We start from the raw sequence: 12,185 nt of genomic DNA, 5'->3' as shown, positions 1-12,185 counted from the left end.
CGTGGCACATTCACTGTCTGTTTCTTCCTAATAAGCCTTTATTTGGCAGAGAGGGGGAGTTGGCAAGTGGGGATGGGGGTGGGGGGCAGGGAGAAGAGGAGGAATAAGCGAGTGAGCAGAAGGTATGGCCAATTCAGAGTGAGCCCAGGCAGGGTGTTAATCATCCCTGGTAGCAAAGTGATTCTTTGATATCTGCACAGTAAAAGGAGCAGGGTGTATCTGGCGAGCTTTTATTCCTGCCGTCTGAACCCTGTGCGAGAGTCTCGCTATGAAGTACTGAACTGGAACAATGTTGGCCCAGCTAGAACTCTCCTTAGCAACCTTCAAAATAAAACAGATGTTGTCAGCGCCGAAAGAAGATTTTTCATCTCTGGAGCTGAATTTGTCTCACGGCTCTGATGCTTGGTGCATTGTGTGGTGCCGTCAAATCCCAGCGCTGATTCCCGCTACCCCCCGTCCCCCCTCCACTTAGAATCACAGCTCCGGTGGATTTTTTTTTTTTTTTTTTTTTTTTTTTTAGAAAGCGCTGCCTGCACTCCAGTGTGAGGGCCTCTTTGAAGTGCTGGTGCACTGATCCCGGCATCGCCCGGGGGAGACGCAGGGACTGTCAGAAAGCAGGAGGGTTGCTCCAAGAGGGAATGGGGCTCTTTTCACTGGAAGGGATTTGTTGGTGGCTATGTCCTCCAGACAGTGAGAAGACATAAAGAGGCTAAATTGTGGGGAAAGGCTCCATTATGATCCTGAGGATCCAGTCGTTTGTTTTCCTGCAGAGTGCCAGCACCCCTGTCATGAGAGTCAGCAGCGTGCTTTAGCTTGACCCACGGAAGGGACGCAGAACCCGCACCTTGTGCAGTGCTTTGCACGTGATGGGCACTGGGTAAACGTTGGCTGAATGTATAGAGAAACCTGGCTAGTGTGAAAGTGTGTGTCTAGGAAAACAAGAGTTGCAAAGACAGCAATAACGTTCAACTTACAGAATATGCAGAGATGTTTGCACGTGGGTAAACCTTCTGGGCACAGCACCTGACCTTTCTCCAGCACCTCCAGTCTGGATTCTGCCCGGAGATGGATGGGCCTGGCCTGCTGCTCTACGATTGTCTCTAGATACACACCATGTATGTGGACGCCTTACCGCATGATCCTGGGGCCTTGAGAAGTGTCCTAAAGAGACAGGAAGACAGGTGACCTTCCAAGGACTCTATTTATGTAGGTCATCTTACGTGATGTGATTATGGGATGTTGGCACAAAAGAGTGCTTGAGAAAGTTGATTCTCTGTGCAGGTGTTATCCAGAACTTCCAGTTTTGCTGCTTGATAGATTAAAAATAAAAATTACTGTATTTCAAACACTCACTGTACACTGGGCCTGGGGCTAAGGGCTTTACATGCGTTAAATATCTGAACCCCACAGTAACCTTGTGAGTGAGGTACTGCCCCTATACCCATCTGAAAACCACTGATTTTTATTTTGCTTATGATTTTGACGGTCAGGATTTAGGGAAGGACTCAACAGAGTTCATCTCTCATGGACACAGGGACAGCTGGGACGAGTAGGGCTGGGGATCCCCTTCTGGGTGGCTTTCTCATGTGCATGACGCTGTGCCCCCAGCCCTCTCCGTGTCCACGTGGCATCTCATTCAGGCCCTTTCCACGTGGCTTGGGCTTCTCGCAGCATACTGTGCTTGGGACAGTCACACTTCTTACGTGGTGACTGGCTTCCAAGAGGCAGGAAGTGGAAGTGCCCAGCCAGCGGAAAGCTGTCCCAGGAACTGGCACAGTGTCACTTTAGCTGTTTTCTACGGGTCGGAGCCATCACAGCGTCTGCCCAAGTTCAAGGGGGTAAGGAAGGAGACCCCATCTCTTAATGAGAGAGTAGCAAGGTCACATGGCAAAAGGGCATGGGGGATGGGAAAAATTACTGCAGACATCTCTGAAAAATAGAATCTACCAAATGTTGAATGCTGGTTTCTTTTATTTCAAAAGAAATGTTTAAAATGACTTACAGAATTATGTCCCAAAGTCGTCTGTCTCAAGTATTGTCATGTGGAAACATTATGGCTTTGGGAGTCAGCTTTATTCCTGAAACGCTAGAGCCCAGAGTCCTCAAAGCTGGGCCATTCTTGCCCGTGTTTGCTTGGGGTTGGTGCACAGAGCAGAAGAGGGAGTTGAAGCTAATTGGGGTCTTCTCATATGTTCCATCGTGTTAACCAGACAGAGATCAGGGCAGGGATGTGCGTGGGTCCAGTGAGTCCAAGAGCACTTGCAGCAGCGGGAGGTCTGATGATTTTGTAGAGGGTAAGAAAAAGCCTCTTTTACTAGGATTTATGTCCTACTTTTGCAGGAGGGGAAAAAAAAGATTCAAGTTGGCTTGCAAAATGAAGCCCGATTTAAAGTAAGAGGCGTAAAAATAAAATCAAGATCAAAAGGGGTAAAAACAAACCAAAGAATAGATATCGCATGGTGGTTGGGATGCATTCGTTAGCCGCACTTGAGCACTGAATTTGCCTCTGAAGTTTTGAAGAGTTGGAGCAAAGAGAAATGTGACTGCACAGTTCACCTCTGATGAAGGAAACCCGGGAGAGCCAAACTTTTTGTTGGCACTGAATTTATCATGCGCTTTTTTACGTAAGGGCATTGGATAACATAATGGACAGTGCTTTCAACTGTTCTTTTATGAAAGGCTCTGAGTGATTGTTTAAATGGATGTTTCTCATATCCACTCCTTATAAAAGCCGAGGGCATAAATCTTCAGTGTGGGAAGGAGTTTCTGTAAGAAGCTGAGTTACTATGGAGGACAAACGTTGCTTTGTGTCGATCCAATTTAGTATATGGCTAAAACTGAGACTCTAAGGAGGCATGGCTAGCTAATGCGCATAGTAGGCCATCTCTCTCTGCAATCAGCTGTCTCAAATGAGTCTTTGGCACGAGTTGGATACTAATCAGTTTATGGTTGAGCTCTCTGCCCAAAGTACCAGGCTTCTGTGGTGTTAATTGGAGGGCGTTCCACGGGTTTCAGCTACAAGAGCAGGAGGAGGCAGAGCTGAGCTGGGCTTTTTAGTCTTAAGAACCTGATTTGCATTCCTCCCCACTAGAGGACTGTCCCCTCTTCCAGCAGTGTGCCAGCAAGGAAGGTAATTATTTTTCTTTAAAAGGAGCTGCTAATCTGCTCAGTACTTGGTAGAGACTTCAGAGTCCTGGTCCATCCACAGGAGATAAGATTCAGATCTGCAGACGTTATGGGCAAGTATTCTCAGCTCTCTGTCCGCGGTTCTCTCTGAAGGCAGAGTAGCAATGGGCAAGTGCTGGAGTCCTGCTCCATCACTTTCTAGGCGTGTTATCTTGGGTGGGTTGCTTTGGTTTCCTTGGTTTCTTGAGATAATGCATATGAAGTGCTTAGCACAGTGCCTGGCACTCAAGGTCTCTGTACGTTCTCAGGGTGGTGATAATGATACTGGTGTTTGGGGAAGGCAGGGTCAGTATGTAACATACTCTTCCACACCGAGTTCTTAACCTAGCTAAGACATACATGTCTGTCTTAGGGCATGGAGGGACGAGGGATGCGTGTTCTGGAAAGCAGCTGCTCCCAAGGAGAAGGGGTTAGGCCGACCACACCCAGCCCCCTTCATGCCCCTGCTCCCCAACCTGGGAATTCATTCTTCCTCCTCTGGGTGCAGCGAGTGAGGATGAAGAGAGAAGAACTGCACCAACGGTCATCCCAATGATACTATTTCCTCCGAAATGGCTAATGCTGAAAGTAGCCTCATAATAAAGGTTCTACGCAGGTGGGGTGAAATGTCTCCCCCAAACAGCAGGCTTTAATAGCCTTGTCTGTTTAAAGGTGAGAGAACATTGTTATACAAATGACGGGAGCAGCAACTCTGACAATTAGTCAAGTTGCTCAGCTGCCCCCAGAGCACCTGCCCAGTTCAAGAGAATAGAACCAGCATCAGCAGAGACGAGGGCACGCCTTCTCCTGGTTTCCTTTAACTCGTGCACGCAGCCTGCTTCTCTGATGAGCTCTCCCAAGTTAACGAAGCTTCAAAGCGGATATTAGAACAGGGCCCTGTTGTACACGGTTCGGGATTAGTGCCTCGGCTATGATTACCACTCTCGCCTTCGGGGACAGAGTGGCTTCGAGAAAGCATTAATAACCGGGTGTGTAAGGAGGTTGTGTGGTTTGGTTCTGATGGGAGCCAGGCCATAATTCTGCTCACACGCACCGTGCAAAACCTGAGGCTTCCAACCTGACTCCTCTGGGCTTTGGGTTTTTTGTTTTGCTTTTTTTTTTTTTCCATTTAGGAAACATACATGAAAATTGTACCTGTGTCATAAGGTTGTTAAGCTTAAGTGAGAGAAGGCAAGGAAAGCGTACGGCACGGCCCCTGGCATATAGGAAGCCCTCAGTCAACGCCAGCTGCTGTGATCGTCGTTGTCAAACAGGGATGATGATAATACCGCCCTTACGGAATTATTGTGAGAGAAAAAGGCAGTCTATGTGAAAACCTCCAGTGCGGGTCCCTGCACACAGTAGGCACAAAGTATCTGCTTTAATAAATTAGCCAAGGATTCTGACAGTTTTTCACTGTTTTTGAAAGTTGTAACAAGGGAGTTTAGACCCGAAGTCTTTCCTTGGGCAGGGGGCAGGGAGAGGGTTACAGTGTTGGAGGCCCTAGCTTCAGGGGGTGGTGTGTGTATGAGCAGACAGCATCCTGGAGCCAGATTTAGGGAGCAGATCCTTATTTCTAAGAATAGAAGTGATGATGTCATGGTTAGACTGGCCTCAGTATTCTGTGAAAGGGCTTACAATGTGGGTGGGTTGGTTGTTAGTTTTTTTTGTTTTGTTTTGTTTTTTACTTTATATTTTGGAATATAAATTAAAAAAAAAAACTAACACAGAAGTAGAAAGAAGCACCAGCTTCAATAATTACCAGTATTTTGCTAATCTATTTCATCTCTCCTCCCTCCTGCATAGAGAGAGAGACACACACACACTCTCTTTCTCTCTCTCTCTTTTTCTTCTTCTGGAAGAATTTAAAGCATATCCCAGACACATGTCATTTTGACATTAAGTACTTTAGTATGCATCCTTAACTGATAAGCATTTTTTAAACATCACCACCATTGCATTCTTAGCTGATTTCTTGATGAGATCGAGCAGGATATAGCAGTAATCAGTAGTGATGAAATGCTTATGCCAAAAATGAGCATTTTTATGCAAAATATTGAATATACTCCAATTCAGCAAGCGTGTTAATGTCTTTTATGTACAAGGCGCTACAGGCATAGCACATACAGATGAATTAGGTAGGGGGTCCCTGACCCCAGGCAGAGTCCTATAGAAGGTCCATACGACATATATACAATAATAATCAAAGTTCAAGCAGCATTGAGATAAAATCCTTAGAGAGCAGTAAGCCTGGTGGGTGGTAGGGTCTCTGTGAAGGTTTGTTGAACACGAAGTAGAGGTATGACAGGTGAGTTCAAGGTAGGCATTCTCCGGGACGTAGGAAAGGCTATATAGGAGAGGTACGTGCGCGATGGATTTCAAGGAACAGGCACAGTTTCTGCACAGAATGGTTAAAATTGTCCAATAGCAATAAAGGAAAATGTCTACACGTGCACTAAAACAAAAACCAAAGAAGAACCCACCTGCACTCCCACCACTGTGACTTAGTGGAGCCATTGCTTCTTCAGGAGTGCAAGTCCAAAGTCGACCTGAAAGCCTGGCGGGTAGTTCAGATGACCTTTGAACGTCCTTTAAATGCCTCGAACCTGGGCCATATGAGTTCCCAAGCCAAGAACCCACTGATTTTTGTTTGTCTTTGCATTAGGGTCCTCCCTTTTGGGGGCCTGAGATTTAGTCTTAACAGAGGATGAGACCAACCAGTCAACGAAGAGATTCTTGTCTCCTGCCCGGCTGCAAGTCCTATAACTAGACGTGCACACGCCACAACCCCGCTGTGCTCCCCCTTCTCTCTATTTGGATCCATGGGGTTTAAGCTGACTCACTTGGAGGTGGAGGATGGAGTAGAACAGGGGGGTCTGTTCAGTCATCCATTCAGCAACCAACAGAGTAGGTGTCCCAGGTGCTGAGGCAGAGGGAACAGCAGGAAGGGAGGCAGACAACCGGGAAGCATAGGAGGAGGTGGTTAGGGAATGGCGAGAGGTGTGGTCTCAGTGGAGCGTAGAAAATATATCAGAAGGCAGGAGGCCGTGAGCCCGGACAAATGGGTTAGACTCACACTGATGGCCACTTCGCATGCCAGGCTGGGGAGTGTGTTCTACTCAGGAGGTGAGAAGAAAAGCCACAGGATTGCGCAGCTGGCCTGATTACTGTGTCTGCCTAGACGTGCATTGGGAGGTTATCGTAATTGTCTTGGCTGGAGGCAAAGAGAGCCCGTATGAGGATGGTGCTCATGAGGTTTCCACTTTTGTTCACAGATATTTATAGAGCATCTACTGTGTGGAAGCCCCGGAATGGGAGTGGTGTGAGAGTTAGGGACCCTCAGTGGAGAGTCCAAGATGACACACATTTTAAGCAGAGGTGACCGGGAGAGTGAATGGTGGGTGTGGCAGCAGGAACAGTAATTGGCTAGTTAGGAGGAGGAGTTGGCCATGTCTGTTTGGAGTGGGAGTCATCCGTGTGCACGCGCGTGTGTGTGTGTGAGTGTGTGTATGCATATGAACATGTGCTTGTGTACGTGTGCATGGATATATGAGTGTGTATGTGTGTGTGCCTGTATGAATGAGTGTGCCTGTGTATGAATGTGTGTGTGCATGCACGTGTGAGTGTATGTGTGTATGAATGTATACTTGTGTATGTACACTGGCACGTGTGTGTGTGTGTGCCTGTGTGCATGTGTGTGCATTGGCAGAGGCGGGGGGGCAGTGAGGGGGTCAGGGTACAAATGTGCTATGCTGGTGACGCCATGGAAGCACGAAACCGAGATGCCTAGAAGGCTGCTCTGTGCCCGTGTTAGGGTCTGAGCCTAAGGAAGAACCCAGGGGAACAGCTGGGTTCTGGAACAAGGAGTGCGCCCTGGATGTGGCCTGGCCAGGGTGTAGGAGGAGAGGGCAAGGGCTGCTCAAGTGGTTGGTGCGGGGGCTAGTTTTGCCCACCTCTTCCACGTGTCCCATAGTCTGACACTGACGTCACTGCTTCTCTACCGTCTTTCGTGCTAGCTTGGACAGCCTTTATTTTCAGAGTGCCACTTTGGAGGACTACGCTCGGGGAAGGAAGTAAACCCTGAAGGACCGAAGGGTTTCTTTTTAAGAGCTGGTGACTGATAAGGAGACAGACAGGAAATCCGACAGGTTGCCTCCTGGCCGGTTGGGTTGTGCTGGTCATCCAGGCTGAGGGGCCTGCCTGTGGGGAGCGGTCTTCCTGGATCAGATCCCTGGTGGCAGGACCACAGCCGTATCATTGCCAGTGACAGCATTCCGTGTTGCTTCAGGTCACGAGCCAGTCAGTGGTCGTGAGAAAATAGGCACTTTAGAAGACAGGGAGCTTGGCTCACCTGTGAGGTGCAGTTGTCCTTGAAAGGTGATAGAAGGGGCATGACCCTGGGTTCAGATTTGCCACTTTTGAGCTGTACGGTCACGTGACTGACCTCTTCAAAGCTCTGGGTGGTGAACAGTAGTTCACAAATACGTACGTATGTGTGTATATACATGTATGACTATGTGGGTCATACACATACGCACATGTACCAGGCACTAGTTGAAGCACTTTTGTGTCTAGTTTTAAGTCTTTTTTAAAAAATGCTTTATTTTTAGGGTGGGGGGATGGATTAGCCCGGTGATGGAACGTATTGCATGGAGCACTGGGTGTTATATGCAAGCAATGAATCACGGAACACTACATCAAAAACTAATGAATTACTGTAGCAGTTCAATAAAGTCTCAAAGGATTTAAAAAAATAAATAAAAATAAAAAATACTTTATTTTTAAGTAATCTCTACACCCAGCATAGGACTCGAATTTACAACCCCGAGATTAAGAGGCGCGTGCTGTGCTGAGCCAGCCGGGCACCCCCGCATATTTTAGCTCTTAATCCTCCCAGCCAGCTTGTGAGCTAGTCACTGTTCCTGTCTCATTTTTACAAGTGAGGCACCAGAGAGGTGAAGGAATGTGCCCAAGCACACAGCAAGCAGATGGCAGAGCCAGGATCCCCACAGGCTGGCTGCACACCCCTGGCTCTTCACCCCTGCTCTATACAGCCTCAGTTTGTCGTGGAGGGTAGCCTGGGAACACGGGAAGGGCCCCTGTGTCATGCTGCACATGGGAGGTGGGCTTCGTGAGTGGCAGCGGCGGCCGCTGCCGTGTCCCAAGCATTGTTGATGGTGCGGCCTTCCGGGCCAGTCCTGACAGAGGGGCGCCATCTTGCCCAGCGCACAGCCAGTTCCTTCCATGGAAGGTACCTGGTTGCCCTGCCGGAGTCCACCAGGAGAGAAGGGTCTGAGGTGTGGGATGTGGGGTCATTCGGAACACCTTGTCTTTTGCACGTGATGGCGCAAAGGCATTTCGGTGGTATTTACTCCACAGTAGGTGTTCCTGCAGAGGCAGCGCCGGGGTGGGGGGGGGGGACACGCCCGAGCTGTCCAACTGCGGCACACTCGCCTGTCAGGAGGAGGGGCCAGGGTGACGTTCTAGCAGCCCGCGGTGTCTGCACAGTGCCCCCCTCACGACGAGGCGTGCTCCTGCTGGCGGCCGGGTCCCGTTGGTTTGACTGTGTATGCCACAGGGACCACCCTCATTGCGGTTAAATGCTCGTGAAGATGACATTTGAAGGAGTTAGGATTTTGAGTTCTTTCCATTTCCTGGCCACTGAATCATTCTTGGAGAAGTCACGATGTTACACATTTTATTAGAAGCGTAAATCACAAAAGAACAGTTCTTTGACCTCAGCGGTTTATAATCTGAATGAGTCATAAATAAAAGCAACGTTAAATAAAACTAAACAGTTTGATAGAGGTGATGGGAATAAAGATAGTGGTGGCAGATGGAAAGTCCTGTGTAGGGAGAATTCATGTTCTCCTAGCAGGCCATGGGCCACAAGAGAAAAAACGTGGCCTTCTCTAAAAGCCAGGCAGCACACACTGACTGAGTGCCTACTGTCTACAAGGCTGTGTATTTGGAGCTTGGGGACAAGAACTTCAACAAGGTGTCATAACAGGGAGGGGCTGTTGCTGATCAGTGTCTTAGATCCTTCTTGGAGGACTAACTTCCTAGGGAAACCCTATGGAAAGGTCCAGACTCTCGGATTGCGGACGTTTGGCTTCTGGCCTTGGAAGGTGTCCTGGGGACTGTAGTGGTGGCAGCATCGTACAAGGTTTGCCATAACAACCTCTTTCTGGATCCTTCCTCTCCAGGGTGAAGACTTTCATTTCCATCACTGTAGTTAGTAGGAGGGGCATTTGCTTGTCAGGGCAAGAGTGGCACTCGTCTTGTTCCTTTTGCTAATTCTTAGTGCGTTGCTGTCTGATTTTTCTTTTTTATTTTTTAATCCCGGCCCCTCTCTTGTTCAGAACCAGACTACCAGGTGTACTTGAATGCTTCGAAAGTCCCCGAGTTTTCAGACGACCTCACAGAGCTGGAGTGCCGCATAGTGGACATGAAGAGCTCGGAGGCCAGCGTCCGCTTCACCGTGTCCTGGTACTACAGGGTGAACCGGCGCAGCGACGACGTGGTGGCCAGCGAGCTGCTTGCGGTCATGAACGGGGACTGGACGCTCAAGTACGGAGACAGGAGCAAGCAGCGCGCCCAGGACGGAGACTTCATTTTTTCTAAGGAGCACACGGACACGTTCAGTTTCCGAATCCAAAGGACTACAGAGGAAGACAGGGGCAATTATTACTGTGTTGTGTCTGCGTGGACCAGGCAGCGTAACGACAGCTGGGTGAAGAGCAAGGATGTCTTCTCCAAACCCGTCACCATATTTTGGGCGTCCGAAGGTAGGCGCTTTATTCTTGTTCACGGAGGTTTGGGGTTTTCGTTTTGGCCCAGGTATCCCACTGTGTGGTTTTAGATGCTGGGTCTCCCTGCTAGGAATCCAAGAACATGCTAGGAATCCAGAATAGGATGAACCCCTTTAAGATGCTGATGCTGGCGAAGGCTCAGTCCAGTGAGAGAGCTGGTGCCTGGTGGGTGGTAGACGATCATCTCAACGGTGCCCCTTGACACTGTTGCTCTGCTGGGTGGTCTTGGGCCTTGGGGGTGTGTTCATGTCTGCAAGCTCCTGCAAATTTGGGGGGGGGGGACAGACCATCACACCTGCCCCTGAGGTGCCAGTCATCTCTTCAGAGAGATGGTTTCCGGGCAGGGCTGACAAGAACTTGAGGGAAACAGTGTCTTTGCGACATCTCCACCCGATGCTCAGAGCACTGTGTGCCCTGGGACATCAGACTTGTCCAGTCTGACACTACAGGAAGCCCAGGCCTCCTAGGTCCCCCTTGTGCCCTGGGTGTGAAGTACCACATACCCCTCGACACACCTCAGTTGACTGATTGGCACCCCCTGCCTGTCCCCGACCCCAAACAGGGCCCTCTCGGACTCGGCAGACTCTCCTGTTGCCTGCCACTCAGCTTGGAAAGTTCCTTTCTCTTTCCCACATTAAACAGGACCAACCTCGCTCTCCACTGAGACCGCCGTTTGTCCTGGGGTCTCCTGAGCGGAGGTGTTTTCTCCCCATGTTCCTCATACAGTGGGGCCTCTTCATCAGCTTGTCCCCCCCACCTTGGACTCCTGGGTCCTCCTTGTTCCCTCAGGGAAGTGGTTAACTTTTGTTTTGCAGCCACGCTCTCAAGTACTCTCACTGACTCATAGCTTCTTCCATGCACAACGCTGGCCCACACTTGGACTGTGCCTCATGATTACCTAAGGACCTTTAAAAAAAAACAGTGATGTTTGAGTCCCACCCAAGGTCCTATCTTAGTTGGCCTGAGGCTGTGTGCAGTCTGAGCATTGGAATTTTTTCTTTTTAAGATTTTATTTATTTATTTATTTATTTATTTATTTATTTATTTATTTATTTATTTATTTATTTTTGGGAGAGAGCATGCGTGCACACAAATGGGGAGAGGGACAGAGGGGGAGAGAGAATCCCCAGCAGACTCTAGCCAAGCATGGATCCCTATGCGGGGCTCTATCCCACAACCCTGAGATCATGACCTGAGCAGAAACCAAGAGTTGGATGCCACCCAGGCACCCCTGGGCATTGGAATTTTTAAGCCAGTTCTCCTGAGCAGCGAGGGTTGGGAACCCTGGTGAAGATCAGCCTTTCCTTCTCAGTCCCCTGTCCTCCTCTTGAGTCATCATGTCTTCTGTCTGGTTTGGTCATTTCCTCCTGTGCTCACGCCGTACAGGAGACCATCTCAGTTGTGACAACTGAAAGCCCTCCGTGCTCTCAATTCCAGGCATCCTGTTCTCTAAACATACCTTCTGTTTTTCTACATCACTCCCTCCACTACTCTAGCATCACCACTTCAACCCCACCAGACTGGCTGTCCATGAACCCTATCATCTTATGTTGGCCCCCATTTCTCTCTCATGTAGCCGGACTAGTTGTCCAGGGCAGCCCAGTCTACACCTGTTGCCCTGTGTCATCTCTAATAGCACCCTCTCCATTCTTAGATATGTTCAGGGGTGGAAGGGAGGATAAGATGGGCAGTCACCCACTTAAATTCCCGGCCAGCTATAACACCCGTTGCACCCCGAGCTTCCTTGTCCCACTCTTGTTTGCATTATATTCTGGCCAAACCACAAGCCAGTTCAAAGCCAACCTTCTGCTACCTCCCTGCCTACATTTGTCGTTGGATAAAAACATTTAAACGTGTTGACTAGCTTCACTTTAAATCTGTGATCATTTATGTCAACGGGGCTCTCAGCGCTGCCTGGAAATTGTTCTGCATTTCCATAATCTGTTTACTTCCCTCCTCTCCAAAACGATTATTGCATACCACCTTCTCTGTCTGAAAACCTCCTCTCCCAGCTTATTCTCCAGCTGTTGGTCCTGGGTTCCCTTTCCTTAAAGAAACAGAAACAATCAGGAGAATTTCTACACACTTGCCCCCGGCCCGTGTCCTAGCAAAAGCCAACCCCTCTCACTGGTCGGGTGCGTGGCCCCTCTCTCTTATGTCATCAACATTCCTCTCTTTTCTGGACCTTTCCTGTGGGCCTATAAACAT

At 49.1% G+C, this 12,185-nt stretch overlaps 1 protein-coding gene across 1 annotated transcript in view; it reads left to right on the top strand.

Annotated features, from left to right (window-relative positions):
• PTGFRN (prostaglandin F2 receptor inhibitor) overlaps window positions 1-12,185 on the top strand; it is a 79,963-nt gene that overhangs the window by 47,235 nt on the left and 20,543 nt on the right. Inside the window, exon 5 of the mRNA XM_026483661.4 lies at window positions 9,528-9,953. Coding sequence (XP_026339446.1) covers window positions 9,528-9,953 — 426 coding nt within the window. The remainder of the gene's footprint in view (window positions 1-9,527; window positions 9,954-12,185) is intronic.

Source organism: Ursus arctos, unplaced genomic scaffold (assembly GCF_023065955.2).
Source record: "Ursus arctos isolate Adak ecotype North America unplaced genomic scaffold, UrsArc2.0 scaffold_12, whole genome shotgun sequence".
NCBI lineage: Eukaryota > Metazoa > Chordata > Mammalia > Carnivora > Ursidae > Ursus > Ursus arctos.
Note: the sequence above shows the minus strand (reverse complement) of the source record. Positions and strands in the feature narration are given on the sequence as shown.